The 20,293-nt window shown below is 39.0% G+C and overlaps 1 protein-coding gene across 2 annotated transcripts in view; it reads left to right on the top strand.

Moving 5' to 3' along the window:
- The window catches only part of LOC143148233 (uncharacterized), a 47,248-nt gene that overhangs the window by 20,880 nt on the left and 6,075 nt on the right, over positions 1-20,293 (top strand). The window contains exons 4-6 of one of the 2 annotated variants that reach the window (XM_076314361.1): positions 4,808-4,900; positions 17,049-17,111; positions 18,078-18,161. In XM_076314361.1, coding sequence (XP_076170476.1) covers positions 4,808-4,900; positions 17,049-17,111; positions 18,078-18,161 — 240 coding nt within the window. Of the gene's footprint in view, positions 1-4,807; positions 4,901-17,048; positions 17,112-18,077; positions 18,216-20,293 lie in introns of both variants that reach the window. The other variant, XM_076314360.1, reaches the window with a different exon arrangement.

Genomic DNA, 20,293 nt, shown 5'->3' with positions numbered 1-20,293 from the left:
GAAGTCCACTTTGAAATAAGGTACACGCTACGAACATGCAAGCCAATTTTCGAAATTCCCCGCAATCTTTCCAGACAATTCCAAGTCTCGAACCTCGAGGCGAATATCGATCTTTTTATCTGAAATTGTCAGCGCCGGTCCCCTTAAACCGAAGTGCAGAAAGTTTCCAGCGTATAGTACTTGGAAATAGCAGTGCCGTCCCGTTGAAAATCGAAGCTGATAACAAGACTTCGTTTCCACGAGCCCCGGTTCTAGATCCGATCGACCCGATGAAATACCTGTAAATTAATTTACCGGTTAACATTCGAACAAGTTTCATCGTCCGATCGAGCGACAAAGTTTTCGCCCGGCCATCGGGATTACAGTTCTCGAAATTGGTCCCGGTCGCAGTTGAAACGTTTACCCGATCTTTGTTTTCTCAGCTCGGAATGAGAATCTCTCGTTGATCTCGTTTCCCGATTCTCTACTAAATATAACCAGCGACCAGCCATCGACGATTGTTCTTATCGATCTCTTCATCCATTAATCACTCGACTAACGCGTCTGCCCTGACCTACCATGTATAACCATGGCAACGTTACCAAGATCTCCATACACGGGACGTCATTTTTAATCGTACCGATTTTCCGCTTACGGCGGTGTCTTTGATGCATTGGCGTAGTCAACCCGTGTGCCCCAATTTCGCTATTGTTTATCGTTTCTGTCCGAGATGATTAATCATCCTACCGTTTTAATGGACGAACACGCTACAAAAAGGATCACCGGAGCTGAATCCTGCATCCGGAGAAAAAATTCCCAGCCCTACATTGACCTACGCGTTTACATCTAGTGAGGAAACACGTTCTATGCCAAATACGATGCATTGAAGACGATTAATTATTTTCTTCGCACGGGGTCCAACTGTGGTATAATTTATTTAGTTATAAATAATTTATATTGTAACAGTAGCTGGATAACGGTAAATAACGTGACTATGATACAACTCTTTGTAACACCTCTGGGCTCAACTTTACTCGGTTCGACACCTTAAAGTAGTGGACATCGCTTTTGAGATGATAATAGGTGCAAATTATAATACATGCCTAGTATGAAAATACCCTAATGGGTTTCTTCAAAATGAGCCTTCGTTTTCGAGATATTTGGATTCAAAGTTTGATACGTATATAGTAAAGGAATTACTTAAGTATTTTTAATGGAATTGGTTTTGGATAAGCGAGTAGAGCGAGTGACTACGAAGCTGTTGGTAGTGGGATCAAATCTCCTGTGTCTTCTACTACTTTTTAGAAAAAAATAGAAATGAATACAGTAGTAAAATAAGCAGTATACGCGTAGTATAATATATTTTTCCGAAGACGTGACTTTTGTCACCAAGGAAAGGGCAAGTGAAGTCGATGGCCTGGAATAAATCGACGCGGTGGGTGTCCGGCGTCGATTTGGGGACTTATAAATTAGGCTACCGTCTGGATATTGTCGCACCTAAACGCGTGCCCGAAAACTATTTACAAGATGTCGCACCCGTCTGTTCCCCGAGACTCGTTTCTATATTCCATCGAGGACGGAATAATTATACCGCGAAAAATAATTTTAAAGTAAACATCGAATTGGAAAAATCGATATCGACGAGGTCGATACGATCTATATCGATAACACGCAGTAACGAAAATAATTTCTCCGTGAGAGAGAAACAAAATTTACAAACAATAGAAAATTTCTATAACCGGTGCAACCCTCGAGATCGGTGCAACGTTGATGCACAATGCAAACACCTCGCGCGACTGTTATTAGCGTTCCAATTCAATAGAAACATAATTTCTAATTAAGCATCGATCATTTTGAAGTAAACATCGAACTTCGAAAGCCAAAATTCGCGAGATCGATGCACCGTGGATGACACGTTGCAACGAAAGTTGCAATGGATGCACCTCGCACGCAGCAACGCGAATTTCCAAACAAACATCTACCATTTTCACTGAACATCGAACGTCGAAATTGACGAGATCGGTGCAATTGTTCGTTACACATCGTTTCACGCGTCAAAATATATATATAAAAATTTCTCTTCCCGAGTAGAATGGAAGAATAATTTGAGAGCGAGTATCAGATTTCTGAAAAGCGATTACCGCGACAAATTTACTACCTTGTTGTTTCGCTAACTGGAAACACGTAAGATTCGTTTAACTCGCGTCAGATTACCCGTGGAAGAATAATTATTTCCTCCCTCGCAGACAGAACAATTTTCTTCCGCGCGGATTACCTCGAAGAACTGTTCGCGGTCTCCGTGAATGTTAATATTCGATCCAATCTTCGTGCAATTTCCGGCCGAGCACTAAATAACGTTCCCCGACAGAGCTTCCGTCTGGCTGTATTCGATAAGTTTTAAGTATCTCCGCGCGCATTAGTTTTCTCCTATAGGATATCCGCGCGGTTAAATATGTATACGTCGCGTATAACGAAACTTCCCGTGGAAGGAGCTCCGGGTCCATTCGTATCGCGTTTCAGGGCAATACGCGAATACAGTCAACGACGGGTAGGAAATCGTTTCTTTATGAGCTTGTATAAGCATTATACAGCGTGTTGAATTTTTATGGGAGCCTGCAAACGAGCGGTGTCGCCTTAGAAACGACACCGCCTCTCGTATTTCTCCCTTCCGTCGATTTATTTTATTCCACTGTTCCGCGTAGTACTTCTTAATTCTTGACCACTCGTACTTGGCAGTGGAAACAAATTAAGACACTTGCTTCGGGCCCATCCGTTACGGGGGCCCTAGATGTATTGTTAGTTAGCTTCAAACTTTGTGGAAAATGGATGAATTTTTGAACGTACTTTCAGAAGTGTAGCATTCTTGTGGTAAATTTGAGATAGAAATTGTATCGATGGAATAGAAATGGGCCTTACGAGATGATTTTTTTGGTAAATATAAGTTTCTGAAATATATTTCACAGAGTAGAGAGTACATTTGAAAATTTTTCGATTGTGGAAGTAGCCGGCTTTGTAACGGGGCCCACACTTGAAGGGCCCTACACGTAAAGGTAATTAGTCACTTCCACATTTTATAAAAAATAAATAAATGCAATTGTACTAGTCAAAGCATTCAATTTTTCTTCAACGTACTTTCTGAACTGTATTATTCTTGTAGTAAATTTAAAATAGAAATTGTATCGATGGAATTGAAATGGGCCTTAGAAGAAGATTTTTTTGAAAAATATAGGTTTCTGAAATATATTTTACATCGTAGCGAGTGCATTTGAAAATTTTTCGATTGTGGAAGTAGCCAGCCTCGTAACGGGCCCCACACTTGAAGGGCCAGCATGTAAAGGACCCCGCACTTAAAAGACACATACAATTAATCACTTCCACGTTCATTTCAAAAAATTCAATTTTTCTCCAACGTACTTTCAAAAGTGTATTATTCTTATAGTAAATTTAAAATGGAAATTGTATCGATGGAATTGAAATGGGCCTTACGAGGTAATTTTCTAGAAAATATAGATTTTTGAAATATATTTTACATCGTAGCGAGTACATTTGAAAACTGTTCAATTGTAAAAGTAGCGAACCTCTAATGGGCCCCACATTTAAAGGGCCTTGCACGTAAAGGGCCCCACACTTAAAAATTAAAAGATACATATAATTAGTCACATCCACATTTCATAAAAAACAAATAAATGCAATTGCACTGATCAAAGCTTCCAATTTTTCTCCAATTTACTTTCAGAACTCTATTATTCTCCTATCAAATTTAATTTAAAAACTACATCAACGGAATTGAGATGGGCCTTACAGTATAGTTTCCTGAAAAGTGTACCTTTTTAAAGTACACTCTACACAACAAATACCAACACCTGAAAACCTTATAATTATATTAGAACAAAAACAATGCCCCCTGCAATCTCTAGTTGCTCCGGGCTCCGCAATCTTCACAGATGTCGCTGCTCTCGATCGCGAAACCGTCATCTTGAACTTTCCAATCCATTTTGTTTCACCACATATCGTAATTCTTCCTCATTATTGCCAACCTCACAGCCCCCGTACGTTTCTTCGAAGTGATTTTAAATTAACTCGATCACGTTGAAACGAGAAAAAAAAGAAAAAGAATTATTCATAATTAAACGATTCTCCAACCCTATTTAAATTATTTCGGGCACGCAGGTACCCGCGAACGAATCCTAAACTCATTACACTCGAGTCTTGAGGAAACAAAGGTCCTCCATTACGCGCTCTTTCACTCTCCGTGATCTCACACATCAAAAGACCGATAGCAAACTGCTCCAAGCCTCGAAAATAATTCGGTCTCTCGATAAAGGTCGTAAATTGAAATTTCTCCTCTTGTTCCGCGTTTAGTCGTATTTAAGCTGTTCGACGGACACAAAGACCCGCTGTTCGTGGTATTACGTTGGAATGAATAATAAAATTGAATCCGCGATACCGCTCGCCCGTCGAAAAGTTGGCTCCCGTTCCGTAATCGCGTTATTTTCTTAACGTGGGGCAGCAACTCGCCAATTCCACGGTGAACGACGCCAATTGGCTTTCCGTTCCTGGGGAAACTTCTAACGTTTTCTCGCGACGAAAGTTCCCTTTAACTTCCGGCCCGGCGCGTGGACAACGCTACGAGAAACGTTCACTCTGGTTTTAATCCCGTACCGAGCCACAACGTAAAGAGAGGAACTGGTACCGAGAAGAGAACAAAAGAGAGGAAGATATTAAAGTTAAGAACGCGCCATTAAACGATCCCCTCGGAGACAGCTTCCTTTTCATTCACGGTTCGCCATTTATCTCTGTACATTTATAACCGATGATGGTCTTTCAGGATCAACGTATCTTCCTCGTGCCATGGATCATCACTGTCATCGCGACATGCTTCGTCGACGTGGCGCATTCCTTGTACCTGTTCGTCGTTGTTGTAAGTATTCTTTTATTCGTTCATTGAGACGGTGTAATATTTTGTGGCGCGATAGAAGGTGGAGGAACGTTGACGAGAATTGGATTGGATTGTTCGGATAGTCGTTTCGTTTTCCAAAATGGAGGATGTATAATTTAATGAAGTGTTTGTACACTGTAAAAGAAATCGTGTTTTGTTTTCAACGAGAAGAACGAAATTACTTTTCGAGCAACCCAATAGTTGGTATTAAAGGAAAATACAAAGAAGAATGTAGCAAGGACGACGAAAGGAGTGCAAATCGGTGCAACTGCAATAGTTTAGCTGCACGTGTCTATGGAATGAATACAGGTCTTTCTAAGTATGTCTAATACTAATACTGAAAATTCGAGACAAAGGAAAGAACACAGTAAGAATGAAGAAACGAGTGTGGAACAATGCAACTGAGACAGTTTAGCAACACGTATCTGTGGCAATTGCATCTGCAATAGTTTAGCAACTCGTGTCCATCGAGGAAATTTAAAACTTCCCAATTATACCTAACACTGATATTGAAAATTAAAGACAAAAAAAGAAGGCAGTGTAACAATAAAAGAAACCAGGGTAAATCAGAGAGTATATCACGACTGCAGCAGTTTAGAAACACGTGTACTTAAAAGTAAGTAGCCATTAAATTAATCCAACTCTGTACAGTATGCATTAGGAGTTTTACATAAATGTATAATAGGGTCGGTAGTATCGAACCTGAATACATAAGTAATCGCGTGAAAAATGCGTACAGATCGAAGAGGTATGAAAATTAACCTAAAAATTAAGCTAAAAATTAACCTAGAAATTAACCTAGAAATTAATCTAGAAATTAACCTAGAAATTAACCTAAAACTTCACCTAAAAATTAACCTAAAAATTAACCTAAAAATTAACCCAGAAATTAACCTAAAAATTAACCTAAAAATTAACCTAGAAATTAACCTAAAAATTAACCTAAAAATTAACCTAGAAATTATTGGTATGCAACAAGTCTCAAGATACTGTATCGATCTCTTTCGACTAATAATTTGTATTCAATTCAAACGAATAACCATATTCAAGACTTGATTGAACATAATATAGTGGATATCGTCTACATTCTAAGAGCTTTGCGGGCTATTGTAAACGAGCAGTGAAAATTTCACCATCTCGAGTATACATTTGTTTCTCTCTCGTCTATCTCTTTTTTTTTCTCTTTTTTACTCTCCTCTCGGAAACGCGATCCTCTCGTTATTCTGTATAGCATAATTTTCATGCCTCTGGGTCGATACCGGTTGGAAAAAAATTACATTATTAATACACGTCCAACGAAAAGACGTTAATGGCCGTCGAAAAAAGAAACCGAACACTCTACGTGTCTCGTTGTCAACTCGAACAAATGGATCCGTGTGAAAGTTGACACGAAATTCGAGCGTTTCCAACCAACGTATATTCGTACACATTCACGCCGCTTTTCGTGAGAACGAACCATACGATTCTCCTTTCGCGTGGTAAAAGGATATGTTCACGATAATTACCAAAGAGCTTCTGGGGGAGAAAGAAATCTTCGCAATTGCTTTTCGGCTAAACACGAGCACTGTGAAACGTTTGATCAGCTGTTTCGATAATCGAATACAGTTAAAATACACTCAATTCAAATGGTAGATCCGAACCGAGATTTCGAAAGAACCGAGAGATTCGAAAAAGTCGAACGATTAAAATGTATTTAAATTTTATCTAATACTACTGTTTCAGTTATTTGTAATTACTTTCTAGTGTATCTTAACAATGTTCAAGGAACTTTTTATTTTATTTTTTTTTTTATGTATGCACTACCGCTCGAAATTTGAGAAAACTCGAGAGAAACGAGATTAATGTTTGAACTGCTATAACTTGGTGAGAAATAATCGCACAATAATCTTCTTAGGGTCATTTTAAAGCTTAAGCCATCTATTTTTAAACCTCTGTATTGAATTCCCCTGGAAAATCCTTTTACACCCTAAAACAACCGAAAAGAATGAAAATGGTTTTCTGAAAATAATTGAAAAAATTCTAACCGCTCTCGATCGTTTAAAAAATTTTTTACATGTATAAAGTTACCACGAATGTAAAGATCGAAGCTTTCTCTTTGCAACGACCCCCTAAAAGTTGGTGTACGATTTTTTTTCACCGTTTTATTGTATTTTAAATGAGAACCGATCGGTAGGTTAACTGTCCGCGCACTTGATAAATGAGTTGTGACAATCCATACTATAAATATGATGAGCTTCCAAATTAATAATTTTTAACTTAAAATGTTACTTAAATTATTAAAAAAATACAAAAACATATTTCAAGTAGTGTTCTAGATTAATTAACATTTACAAACTATCTGCAAGAACAAAATTGTTAAGTGTGCGATTAAATATTAAAAACTCGATTCTCTCGAGCGATTCGGTTCTTTCGAGATCTCGGATCGGACCGAAAATCGAGTTCTCACTTCGGTTCGAATGTTCTACTACTCAAGTATCCTGTCAGTCTCGACACGAAAATTGAAAACACGATCTCGAAAGCAATTTGTCCTTCGGAAGCTCCTACGTATAAGCATCAGTTCTATATGCTTCGTTGCCGAGTTTTTCGATCAGGAATTTCTTCGACCCATTTCCGGCTAGCTTTTTCCTATACTCCCTCATTAATTACAATGTCGAGGGAACCAAGAACATTTCCAAAGGGGTAGTCCACTGAACATAGAGAGGGAGCTTTTTCATTCGTTGAAACGTTTCTTATGTTTGACAACGTTATTCGAACAAGGAGCTTCCGACGATTCTCGTTTTCATTCTTTACGAGTGGATTCGAAGCTATAGAGGGTAGGACAAATAGTAAAATGTCGTGGAACGTAGTGGACGAATTCTTGGAATAATAATTTAACAGTCGTGAGTGTTAAAGTAACGTAGATAATAGTGACGTGGAAAGAGTCATCGACGGTCACATGACCGTTCTATGACTTCGACAAAGTACCTCTTTTAGAGGTCATATGATTCCTTGAAATAATAATGTAACAGTTGTGAGTGTTAAAGTAACGTAAATAAGAGTGACGTGTAAAGAGTCATCGACGGTCACGTGACCATCCTATGACTTCGACAAAGTACCTCTTTTAGAGGTCATATGATTCCTTGGAATAATAATTCAACAGTCATGAGTGTTAAAGTAATGTAGATAAGATTGACGTGGAAAGAGTCATCGACGGTCACATGATCATCCTATGACTTCGACAAAGTACCTTTTTAGAGGTCATATGATTCCTTGGAATAATAATGTAACAGTCGTGAGTGTTAAAGTAACGTAGATAAGAGTTACGTGTAAAGAGTCATCGACGGTCACGTGACCACCCTATGACTTCGACAAAGTACCTTTTTAGAGGTCATATGATTCCTTGGAATAATAATGTAACAGTCGTGAGTGTTAAAGTAACGTAAATAAGAGTGACATGTAAAGAGTCATCGACGGTCACGTGACCACCCTATGACTTCGACAAAGTACGTCTTTTAAAGGTCATATGATTCCTTGAGATCATAATTTTCAGGAACTGACTGCTACTGTTCTTGCACAAGGGTGATTTATGACATTCCTTGCCTCGGGACAGAGATACACCGTGTTTACATTTTGAAACTTTCTAAAAAGGGGTCAAATGTACTTTTTGACCAATTTCAATCGCTATTCAATGGCTCGTTCAAAACAAAAATTGTCTGTTTCAAGTTTTAACTCTGTATCTCCATTTAGGGGTAAATAAAGGGAAAAAACAATGGTCAGGTTTTTGTTCGGTTGCTTCTCTCCTGCTAGGGGAAACATTTTGAAAAAAATCAGAGACATTTCAATTACGGAGCTTCGTATTAGGGAATTTTTTCAGATTTTTCAATCGAATGTTGAACAAAAAATAAAAAAATAAAAAATGCCAAAAAGTGTCAAAAAGATTTCATATCGAAGCAATCATAAAACTACGATCGTACTTTTATAATGAGTTCATATCATGGTTACGGTAATTCTCAACTTTTTTAAATATTTAATTTTGGTGTGTCATAATTAAAAAAAATTAAAAACCTACTTTTCCTTCGCTTTTGAGCCTCAGCGGAATTTGTAAATTTGTTTTTTCCAACTGTCGTGCGCTGTTTAACAAACGAGTGTTCCGCAGATATTTACAGTCGGAAAATACGTGCGATTTTTCGCTACCGCTTTTTCCCAAAAAACTAAACTTTCGACCGGAATTATTTTTCATTATTTTCAACTTCCCATGAAATCGGAGTCCCACGATCCTTGACGAATCCATATCTCTAACAATCCTTTCTCGCCAAAAACTTGCTACCAACCTCATAAATTAATGCCCAATTACCACATAATTACCCCATACCTTGAGCTTTCAATTTCAATTGAAATAATTATCCTACGATCCTTAACAAATCCATATTTTTACCATCCCTCTCTCTCAAAAGTATTGCTCCAAACTCCATAAATTATTACCCAATTACCACATAATTACCCCATCCCTCGAGGTTTCGACTTCCAATTAAACCATTACCCTCGACAAATCCGTGTTTTTAACATCACTTCCCTCCAAAAAAAAAATTGCTCCGAACTTGCGACAGAAATTATTTTCCGATTACCGCGTAATTGCCCCGTCCCCCAGGTTTCAACTTCCAATGAAATCGGAGTTCGAATGGCTCTCGCGAAACTTTGTTCGTTTTAACCGACTTTTAAGTTTCTCTCCCCGCGGGAATACCAACTACTATTTTTAAACGGGCTTACAAGTTTTCCACGACGTTCGAGTCCTCCCAACGAGCCGAATCGAGCTCGAGGCGCGTTTAACGCCGACCGAAAATTCTCCGGTGCTAAGTCCCGCGTAACTTTCGTGCAACTCGTTGTCCCTCGACGTAACCACGAAACAATGTCTTTTTTTTCTCTCTGTTCGCTCCCTTGAAGGACTCACCGTACGGTACAACTAACACGGACAATTACCGTACCGCTATTCAGACCTTCGCGTTTTTCACGGTCGAGGGCGGTGTTCCTACGCCAATGGAACATAAGGGTTTCGGCACTCGTTCAATCGTTTCGTTTGAAAGCAGCGTCGAGTGCTTTCTCCCCGTGATTTTCCCGTCTTTGGAGAACGATATTGTGCGTTCGCGTGTCCGTAGCGTTTTGACGTCGACACTCGAGGAACATTAACGAAGCGTCGAGGTTCAAAGCGTTTCGACGTATTCAGAGAGCCAATCCACTACCGCGGACGTGCATTCGAAGTATTATACTTTGAGATCCTTCGCGGTGCTCGTTGATCATTTTTTCGTTCCCAGCGAAACAGCACAGGGAGTTTTCGAACCTGCTGAAGGGATTTCGATTTTTACACATTTTTCCGGGGAGAACGAACCAGTCGACGATGGAGAATTTTTGTTCTCCAACGATATCGAATATTCCGACAGGAATTTTTTTCAGTTGAGAATACATAGTTTGTAAAATATTTCTAGCGACTTTTAAAAAGCGTATGTCGACGCCTATGGGAAACACGAGTATCCTCGTGTTACTGGAATCTTCTCGTGTGGATTTCTTCGGTTTTGATGATCACGATTGAACGAAATTAGAATTTTTACTGCAAACGTCGTTATCGTTTTATTTGTGAACTTTTTTTAAGAAGGGAATAATTTTTAAGAAAACAATTTTTGCAGATAAAGTCGAGAATCTTTGATGGTTGGAGAACGTTTTATCTTCGTTAGTATTCGTAATTTCGTCTCGATGTTTTAGAATTTTTTAAATCTTGTTAAAGATTTTGAGCTGAGATAGTTTAACAATTTGCCCGTGAAAAATATCGATCTTCTCGTAAATTGAGAAACGTTTCCGATATCTCTCGAAAGTCAAGATTTATATTTCGCAACTAGCTTATTCCACGTTCGTGGATTTACTTCAGTTCCCCGGTGTCTTTAAAGAGAAAAGGTATTCGATAGCCACGTATCCGGGACAGTTTAAAACGCTTCGAGATCCAGAGTTATTTTAGATTCGTGCACTCGAACGGTTTTGGTATTCCGCGCGTGTGAACCGTAGCTGCATCGATAAACTCGCAACGTCTCGAAATCTTTCGAGAATCAATTCAACGTTCCAGAATCGTTCGACGTCCCCGCGGTGTCGGAGTACACAGTGTTCGCAATGTTTTTCACAACTTGGTCCACATTGTGATTAATGTTCTCGCAACGACCTACATTCCGCCAATGGAGAATCCATCTTGCTCCGTATCTACACATAGTGGTAAAACAAAATATCCACGACCTCAGCTATGGTGCTCGTATACACCTATAGTACTCATCGAGAAGAATACAAAAATTTCTAATTAACATACGCACAACTTTTATTAATTACGAACATTCCATCGAGTCTCTTTGCAATACAAACAACAATTGATTTGTTGTAAGAATATTAATTTAAGATGATACTGTATGTCAATTTATTGACACGAGATCGTTAATATCAATAGAGATTGCATATTTCATCGATAATATAATATAAACCTTTCTTGTTATACAAAATGTTCAATATGTCTTCCTCCCAATAGAATGCACATCTTTCTGCTGTATCATATTTTTCATCGATTTTTATTTATTTTATGTCTCTGAAGTAATCTTCGTCGACATTAGTGGTTCAATTAATATATTTATCGACATTCGTGGTCTGATTGATATCTCTGTCGACATTAATGGTTTAATTAATATCTTTGTCGATATCGATGGACGAAACAGTGGACTCGTGTTCCTCTGTACCATTGAATGCACTGTATTGCGAAGAGACTCTATAACGTTCACAAGTAACAAAATGTAATTTTATCCCAAGAGGATCGACCGTAGGGCCTACCTTAATCGGGCACATTTTGTTCCTCTCGATGAGTACTACAAGCCCTTCGAGTCCTGGACCCTTTTTCCTTGCCACTCTGTACACCACCATAAGGTTTTGTCATCCCTGAGGAGCTCATCCCACATTCGTATATCCACGACATGTCGGTAACTTGGCTGAGAATTCCTCGAAACGAAAGCTTTGAAATAAATTATACCGGTCGGAAGACCAAGACGATTCCCTCGGGTACAGCACAAAACTAAAAGCCAGTCGTGTTTCACGAATGGATGCGAAAGAAATTTTCAAAGTACTTTACCAGCGCCATTAATACGTTGACCGTTGGTGCAATTGCAACGCGCTTGGAGTCACACTCGACGAAGGTTGCACTTGTTGAATCCGTCGTCGTCTCGTCGCGAAAAAGCTTGCTCAGCAATGAAAATAACACAAAAAGGCAACCGAGTGTCACGTTGCGTGATAAGAAAAATTAAATTTGTTAAAACGTCAGTACCGGGTGACTCTTTCTAATAACAGTTTTATAAAGAAGAAAAGAGAAAAGTAGATCATTTTTGTCTGGTTTTTTTACACAGTGAACAAAAAATCGTATAGCAACTTTTAGGAGGTCGTTGTAAAGAGGAAGATTCGATCTTAGAGTTCGTGGTAATTTTAAACGCGTGAAAAATTTTTTAAACAATTGGAAGCAGGTGGAATTTTGTCAATAGTTTTTAGAAAATTAGTTTCATTTTTTAGGGTGCTTTAAGATGTAAGAAGATTTTCAGGGGAATTTAACACAGAGATGCGAAAGTAGAGGTTTCGAGCTTTAAAACGACTCCACGAAGATTATTGTACGATTATTTTTTACGAAGTTACAGGAGTTCAAAGATTGATAGCCTTTCGGTCGAGTATGCTCGAACTTGTGGGCAAGGGTGTGTATACATATGTATATCTGGCAGATTTTTAAAGTCGTTTCTCTCAGAAACGAAGTCTCACGTGGAAAAACTTTCTTTCGTACTTTCGACTTACTTTTTCAAGAGGAATCACCCCCTGTCGGGTCGTACCGCGATTGCAGAGACACCCTTTATAGCTGTTGATACTACGTTGATACTACTTCTTCTAAACAAGTGTCCTGAAGTTCTCGAACACAGTGCTCCAATTAAAAATAAAACCTCCAGTACATGAACACGTATTATACAAACATTCGTAGATTTAATTTCTTTAATCTCGTTAAAATATTATTAAATATTGTTTCTGTTTCATTTTGTATTTTACATACGAATTTATCTGGGAAGAAATTATGAAGGATTGAAAGATTTAATTCTGTCTTAAGTGATCGAATAAAATTGAGCATTAACCATTTGTCCTTCTATTGTACAAAAGTTCTCTCGTGCAAAAATTTTCCAATGTAAACACTTTTGTTAAAAAATGTACACGAAGGAACAGAATTAGAGAATGAAAAGAAGAATGAAAGAAATTAAAGAGAAGAATGCATTATGCACCGTTTCGAAGGACAACGGGACAACGATAAAACCTGCATCGATTGTTGCACTTTCAAGAACGTCAAGCTGGATGAATATTAACATCATCGTTACGACGATTGTCGTAATTAGATTAACCTCTGTCTGCGATATTACTCCGTAGTGCGATCCTTGATTGAAATTCCAACAGCCACCTGTACGCAGCGCAGAATCAATCCTTGGTAAATGGTATTATGTCAATTCCCTTATGCGAGGGCACGTGCACGTTTAATCTAGCTGCTAGAATCAAGTCTATGGGCACCAAGACGAATATCGTAGAAGAGACCTTGAGCGAATCATCGTGAAATTTGTGAATACCAAGAAATACACGATTGAAAAAAAATCAGGTTAAAAAATATTCAGCTTTGCAATCAAACGATTCGAATGAACTTTTTATTTTAAAAAATCTCCTGCTGTTACAATGCAAACCTTAGTTCTAATCTGACAAATGGAAAATGCAAAGACGTGTACAGTGGGTGGTAGACAGAAGAAAAACAATTGCAAAAATTACGATAAACTCACGAATCAGCTTCTTAATTATTATTGAACAATTATTATCTTGAATTATAGACTTTTTGTATATGCACCTGCCATGTGTTACGGTTTAGATACGCAGAATGGGATCGTACCATTTGGCTAAGTGCGCATGATACAAAATTTGTTAAATTAGGTATTCGGCTCCCAGTAGACAACTCCGTAGATAAAGACCGTGAACACACACACACGCGCGCACACACATACATGAGTGTTACCAGGACACCTATAAAGAAATATACATCACGCGAGTCTCATAGCAAGCATTTTCGTATGCAGAGAGGGCAGATGCAAGAGTTTGTTCTCCGACCTGGTATAGCAGCACATCCAACAGCATTGCACGATGGTACGTGCAATCTTCATTAACGTCCTTGCCGTTAGCGCGCCGAGCTTTTTCCCCGTAAAATAGAACCAGGAAGAGCGTAGTTCCTGCACGAACATCGGAGCGGCTATTGCTGGAAAGTCGGGACAAAAAAAAGGGAAGAAGAAGACGTCCCTTTTTCGTGGAGATGATTGTCACTCGTTCGTAATTGAACGAACACACGAAGATAACCGGATGGAACATTCCTGACCGATGATCCGGTTGCACGACGAGTTCGATGAATTACGAACGGTACAGCTCGCGTGAAATGGGACAGGTGTATTGTTGCAAAATAAAAATGTGTTCGAGAGATAAAAAAGACACCCTACCGTGACACGAGCTATTTTCCATATCAATTATATTACAGTAAACAAATTATTACGAACAGTTCCAAACTATCAGTTACTCGAAGTTTGATCAAGAATGGAATTGAAAATGCCTTCACAAAGGTGCTTCGGTTTTTAACAAATGTATTGTTATGTTTGTAATATCTTACAACTATTTTAAAGTTTTCACAATACAAAAAATATAATTCGTGGCCAAATATTCCTGGCCAGTTGCACAGGTTCAAAAAATAATGAACGAGTCGAGATAAGTTGCACTCACGTGAGTTGCATTCTCGTGAGTTGCACCCTCATTAGTTGCACCAGCGTGAGTTGCACTCTTGTGAGTTGCACCCACGTCAGTTGCATCTATGTGAGTTGCACTCTTGTGAGTTGCACCCACGTCAGTTGCACCCACATGAGTTGCACCCACATGAGTTGCACCCACATGAGTTACACTCTCGTGAGTTGCAAACGTTCGAACAACGTTGGAAGTAACAACAACAGTATTTACGTGACAAAAGGCTGTTGTATGGTGACTTTTTCATTTCAGCGCGGATCAAAAGCACGATTTTGCGCTTTTCATCGCTTTTGCGATACATGTGTAAAAAAAAAATGTTGAGGGAGAACCTCGACAAGTCCCGTCTGAATACCGACGAGAGTATAGAATCTACGTCAGAGTTCTTTCGCGTGAAAGGGTTTCCCAAATTGCACGTCACCTTGAACGTGAACGATAGAGATGGTTGGGAATTTGTTATCGATCTCCGTTTTGTTACCAATATCGCACCTCGAATTGCCGAATAGGGTTCCCACTTTTACGCCAAACCAGCCCCTTTTGCGGTTTCTAGCTTTCAAACACAGCGAGGGTGGAGAAGTAAAGGACAATGGGACGGGTGAGGGGTTGCCAAACATTTTAGCGGTGGTAGCCCTTGGATGACCTTCATCGTTCGACATGTTTTATATAGGTGATATATTTGATGCGCGAGGGAAAGTTTCTTTGAAAGGTTTTCTTTTTTAAATTGCTCGTGAAATGTTTTAGTAAACGAATTCGATAAATAATACGTGTAACACAATTTTTTAAATTTTTAATTTTGATGGAAGTAGACCTTCAATAACTTTCTCCGTTTGATACCTTTTGTATCGATGATATTCAATGCACGAAAGAAACTTTCTTCGCCAAACCTCGAAAGATGTTCGTGAAATATTTTCTTAAATGATCGAGTTCGACAAATAGTTATTAACACCCGTAGGAAGATTACGTCTAAAATTTGTCCAATTCTCGTCGCTCGACGAATTTTAATTAAACAATGAAGGTGAAAACCCGTGCAACAGGCTTCGTCTCACGTTTGTTGACAACATTTCATTCACAGCGACAGTGGCGCGCGTTTATTCCAAAATGTTCCCGCGATTTCAACGGCGTCCAAATGTTGAAATGTCACTCGAGAAGAATGGCTCCTCTTGTAACACGAGCTCTTGCCAATTGAAAAAGGGAAAATAGCGCGTAAATAACGCGTTGCGTGGATTGGTCGCGAAGGGTCCCCCCCTCGCTCCCTCTATACGTTAACTGAGCACGTTTACTTCAGAAAATTGAATAACGTTTCATAAAGGGGCTGCGACGAAAGCACACACTTTACTCGAATAATAGTAAACATCGTCCTTTATTGCCCTCCCTGTAATCGATTTCCACTGCTGTAACGATTTCCCGCGATCATTCGACCATTCCTCGATATACCTCTCCAAACCGATGGAAACCAAGAAGAAAGGAAAAAACAAAAAAAAAACGAACAACAACGTGGCAGTTGATGAAACTAAGGAAAGAAAATAAAGACTTCCTTCTCTTTCAACTCGATTACGTTGGCAAGGTTTCGCGGTGCTCGGAAATTGCAATAATCGAGTGCCTTTGTCCTCCTTTTCTCAGAATTCAAATTTCCCGCTCTCTGGTTATAAGATTACAAAATTCGATCTCCCGATATTTCAATTTTCGAACGAGCAACAACGTCGTTGTATTTTTCCACGTATTCTTCGCAATATACCGTGTTATTGTTAGAACAGAAAAAACACGTAGGAAGTGGATAACGAACGACCACGTGGGTATGTCTATCTTTTCTTTTCGCCAGAAATAGCGTGAAAACGAATCACCGGGGCGGTTACAAACGGGATGGAATGCAACAAAACCGAAATGACTTTTTCCGGGCGAGTAATCGCTGAAAGTAGACGAAACCGACAGGGTATTTCGCCGACGAATCGTTACGGTCATTGATTTTTTTCGTCCTTCTTTTATAATGGTCGCGAAGCTTCGATTCTTGCAAACGCTTCGGGGCATCGATTGCTTCCTCGATGAGGCGACGCCACTGCGACGCGTTTCAACGAAGTGGATGTAAACTAGCTGCGTAAACGTGTTGCCGCCTCCAGTCGATCGAAAACACACTCTTCAAAGGATATATTCGACGAGCGTCGTTCACGGGGGAGGGAAAAAAAATAAAAGGAACCGTTAACGGCGCGTCGCGACGTGGCCCATTGGCGTCGCCTCTCTGGTTCTTTCACCGCGATTGAAACGATCGATTTCATTTTTCACGTTTGTTTTATTTCAGTCCACTTTCGACCCGACGAAAGTGATGCTCTACACGCTGAGCTTCTTCCTTCTCTGTCTGAACGTAAGTATGTTTTTCAATTTGTGTCAAATTATATTATTCAAGTCAAATTATCTTGAGCCCTTCTCGCGATGGTAACCGTTTATTTTTTTATGGAATAGCACGGTGCTAGTTACGGAGAATTCGGGGACAGAAATCAAACGGAATTTTACCATTCGTTGCGTGTTTCAAACGGTTATTAACAATATTAATCTTCCTTTCGAAAACGGATAAAAATACAATTACGTAAATACTAAATTTAAGATTTTGCAGAATCTTGAAGAGTATTATAGAGAAGTCCGATCAAAGTTAGAAAAAATATAACGCTTCGTATCATTAGTGCGACTTGAAAAAATGTAAAGGAACAAAGAAAAAAAATTAAGAGTAAAGAGTAGGTACTGTCTGTCCACGAGAAGAAGACCAACGAGTGTTTACATCCTTACTCCAGCCCCCTACCATCGCACGCTTACGATCCCCGTCGCCGTCCTCGGCCAATAGCGACAACGCGTGCGGTAGTGGGGGAGCTGGTAGGCGTCTTCTATGTAGGCGTGTACACGGGCGTGAACCAGAGTGGGCGTGTACACGCCTTCTTCTCGCGGACGGACAGTAGCTATCTTCGACAACGTGCTCCGTGGAAAATAATAAAATAATATATTTCCTGTAAAAACTAATTTCGATTCCCTCGAGAGACAAGTAACAATTGAAATTTCGTTTCTATTTTTACCGACGCATCCTTCCAACGCAATATCATTCACAAACGCGTTCACGGCTTTCATTATCGTCGATATAAAAGTCGATCGTTTCATTTTTGTCCCCGATCGATCCACCGTAGCGATGATTATTAAATTCCATCGTCGCGTTCCGCTGTTCGCGATTCTCACTCGATTTTTATCCTCCGTTACTAGAGATAGGTAGAAACAACGCCATTTCGCGTTATCGGACGACGAGACACCGTATCAGGGGTTACATCCCACGTGTTCTTTACTTCAGGTATATTCCGTGTTGTGCGTCATCTCGCAGTATCAAGAGTATATGGCTGGCAGGGGCACCGCCGCGGACGACTACGAGTACAGGGTCAGTATACTGAGAGTCCCTCGATGGAAACAGGAACGGAACGAGGGACGAAAAGTTAAGAACATTAATTGTATTGTTCAACCGTTAGTCCATAAATCTTAAAAGTGAAACCCTTGCGTACGTGAAACAAATCCAAAGACCCTTGTTAACAACCGATGGGTAATCACCCTTTTCTGATCTTTTAATTCACTTTCTTCCATTGAAACCGTGAAGAATTTATTTAAAAAATTTTCCTCTCATATCCGACAGTTTCCAAGGTAACATTAAGGGGTGAAACTTTCCTCGATTTTTTACCACCGTAAATAAAAATACCTCTTCCTTATTTTTGGTCGTTCGACGAATCTGCTAAATTTCATCAAAATCGAGTAGAACGGGGGAGGGGGGAGGATAATTCGTGGATGTTCCTTATAAGACGTTTCATGAATGAATTTGAATACAAAAGCAGCGACATCCAGAGGGGGACTTCCGTGATACGGGTCAGCTTCTCGTTTCGCAGAGTCTGGAGCTTTTATTATTTATTAAACAGCCATGACAAGTATCTTCCGGGAAGAATATTAAGTAACGTTACTTTCGAATCGATGGAGGAAGTTACTCAACAATTAGTTTCAGAAGAGTAACAATTGGAAACTACTCCACCCCCTAGAAACCAAACCGAGTTGACTCGAAAAATTTGAAACTGGGTGCAAACGACATATTCTTGGAACTTTTGTTTATTGTTTTGATTTCTCAGGATACCCGGTAACTGAAAAGAAATATTCTAGAAAAGCTTCGTTTTGTCTAAATTCTTTCCACGGAGAGATAAAAAAATATACCCACCATCAAGGAGACCAACTTTTTTCCAATTGCATTAGATGTCTAGAAAATTCTAAAAAGTGAACAAAACTTCCAGAAATGTGACATTTACCCACTTTCAAATTTCCCAAGCTCGTCTCGGTTCTCAGAGGAACACTGTAGCTTCCAATGGTTGTCTTTTTCAAAATAATAATTGTTCTACCGAGTAACTAGCTTTGTAAGAATCGGGACGATCCAAAATCCTCTTCGGGGAGAATTCGATTTTGTCCTGTCGCGCTCGTCTCTGGCAAAGCTTTCTCGAGAAATCAGTGGACTCTCGACGTGGAAGGGTCTCTGGAGTATCGATATCGAACAATCTTATTATCGAAATGGGGGCTCACCATCGGTCAAGCTGATCCTGTTCGTCGTTTGCACGATTTTTCGAAACGAGTATCGTTTACTCGGTGAAACTTTCTTACGTAAATGTTATTCTATTAATTTTAACGATCGATGGTGCGGTGTAGAAATTCACTGAAATTCACTGTCCTTTTAATAGACACTGCTTCTTAACTAAATCTATTGAATAAATTGTACGGATTGTATACTCTTAATATAATTTCTTCACTCTCGTTTGGAATCCCTCTCTCCTCCCTCTTTCCTCTCTCTCTCTCCATTCACTCTTGCCAACCACAAACAGTCCTTTGTCAACACGCATAACATCTCATTTGTAACAACTTAAAAGCTAAATACTAGGTTCTTAAATAAGTTTCGTCGTTCGATAAAACTTATTGAACAGTACTACATTGAACAGTACTTGTTGAACAGTACTTATTGAACAGTATTTATTGAACAGTATTTATTGAACTGTACTACATTGAATAGTACTTATTGAACAGTACTACATTGAACAGTACTTATTGAACAGTATTTATTGAACAGTATTTATTGAACTGTACTACATTGAATAGTACTTATTGAACAGTACTACATTGAACAGTACTTATTGAACTGTACTACATTGAATAGTACTTATTGAACAGTACTACATTGAACAGTACTTATTGAACTGTACTACATTGAATAGTACTTATTGAACAGTACTACATTGAACAGTACTTATTTAACAGTATTTATTGAACAGTACTTATTGAACAGTACTTATTGAACTGTACTACATTGAGCAGTACTACATTGAATAGTACTTATTGAACAATACTTATTGAACAGTACTGCATTAAACAGTACTTATTGAACTGTACTATTATACATTGAATAGTACTTATTGAACAATACTTATTTAACTATACCACATTGAACAGTACTACATTGTACAGTACTACATTGAACAGTACTACATTGAA

The sequence above is a fragment of the Ptiloglossa arizonensis genome, chromosome 6 (assembly GCF_051014685.1).
Source record: "Ptiloglossa arizonensis isolate GNS036 chromosome 6, iyPtiAriz1_principal, whole genome shotgun sequence".
Lineage (NCBI taxonomy): Eukaryota > Metazoa > Arthropoda > Insecta > Hymenoptera > Colletidae > Ptiloglossa > Ptiloglossa arizonensis.
Note: the sequence above shows the minus strand (reverse complement) of the source record. Positions and strands in the feature narration are given on the sequence as shown.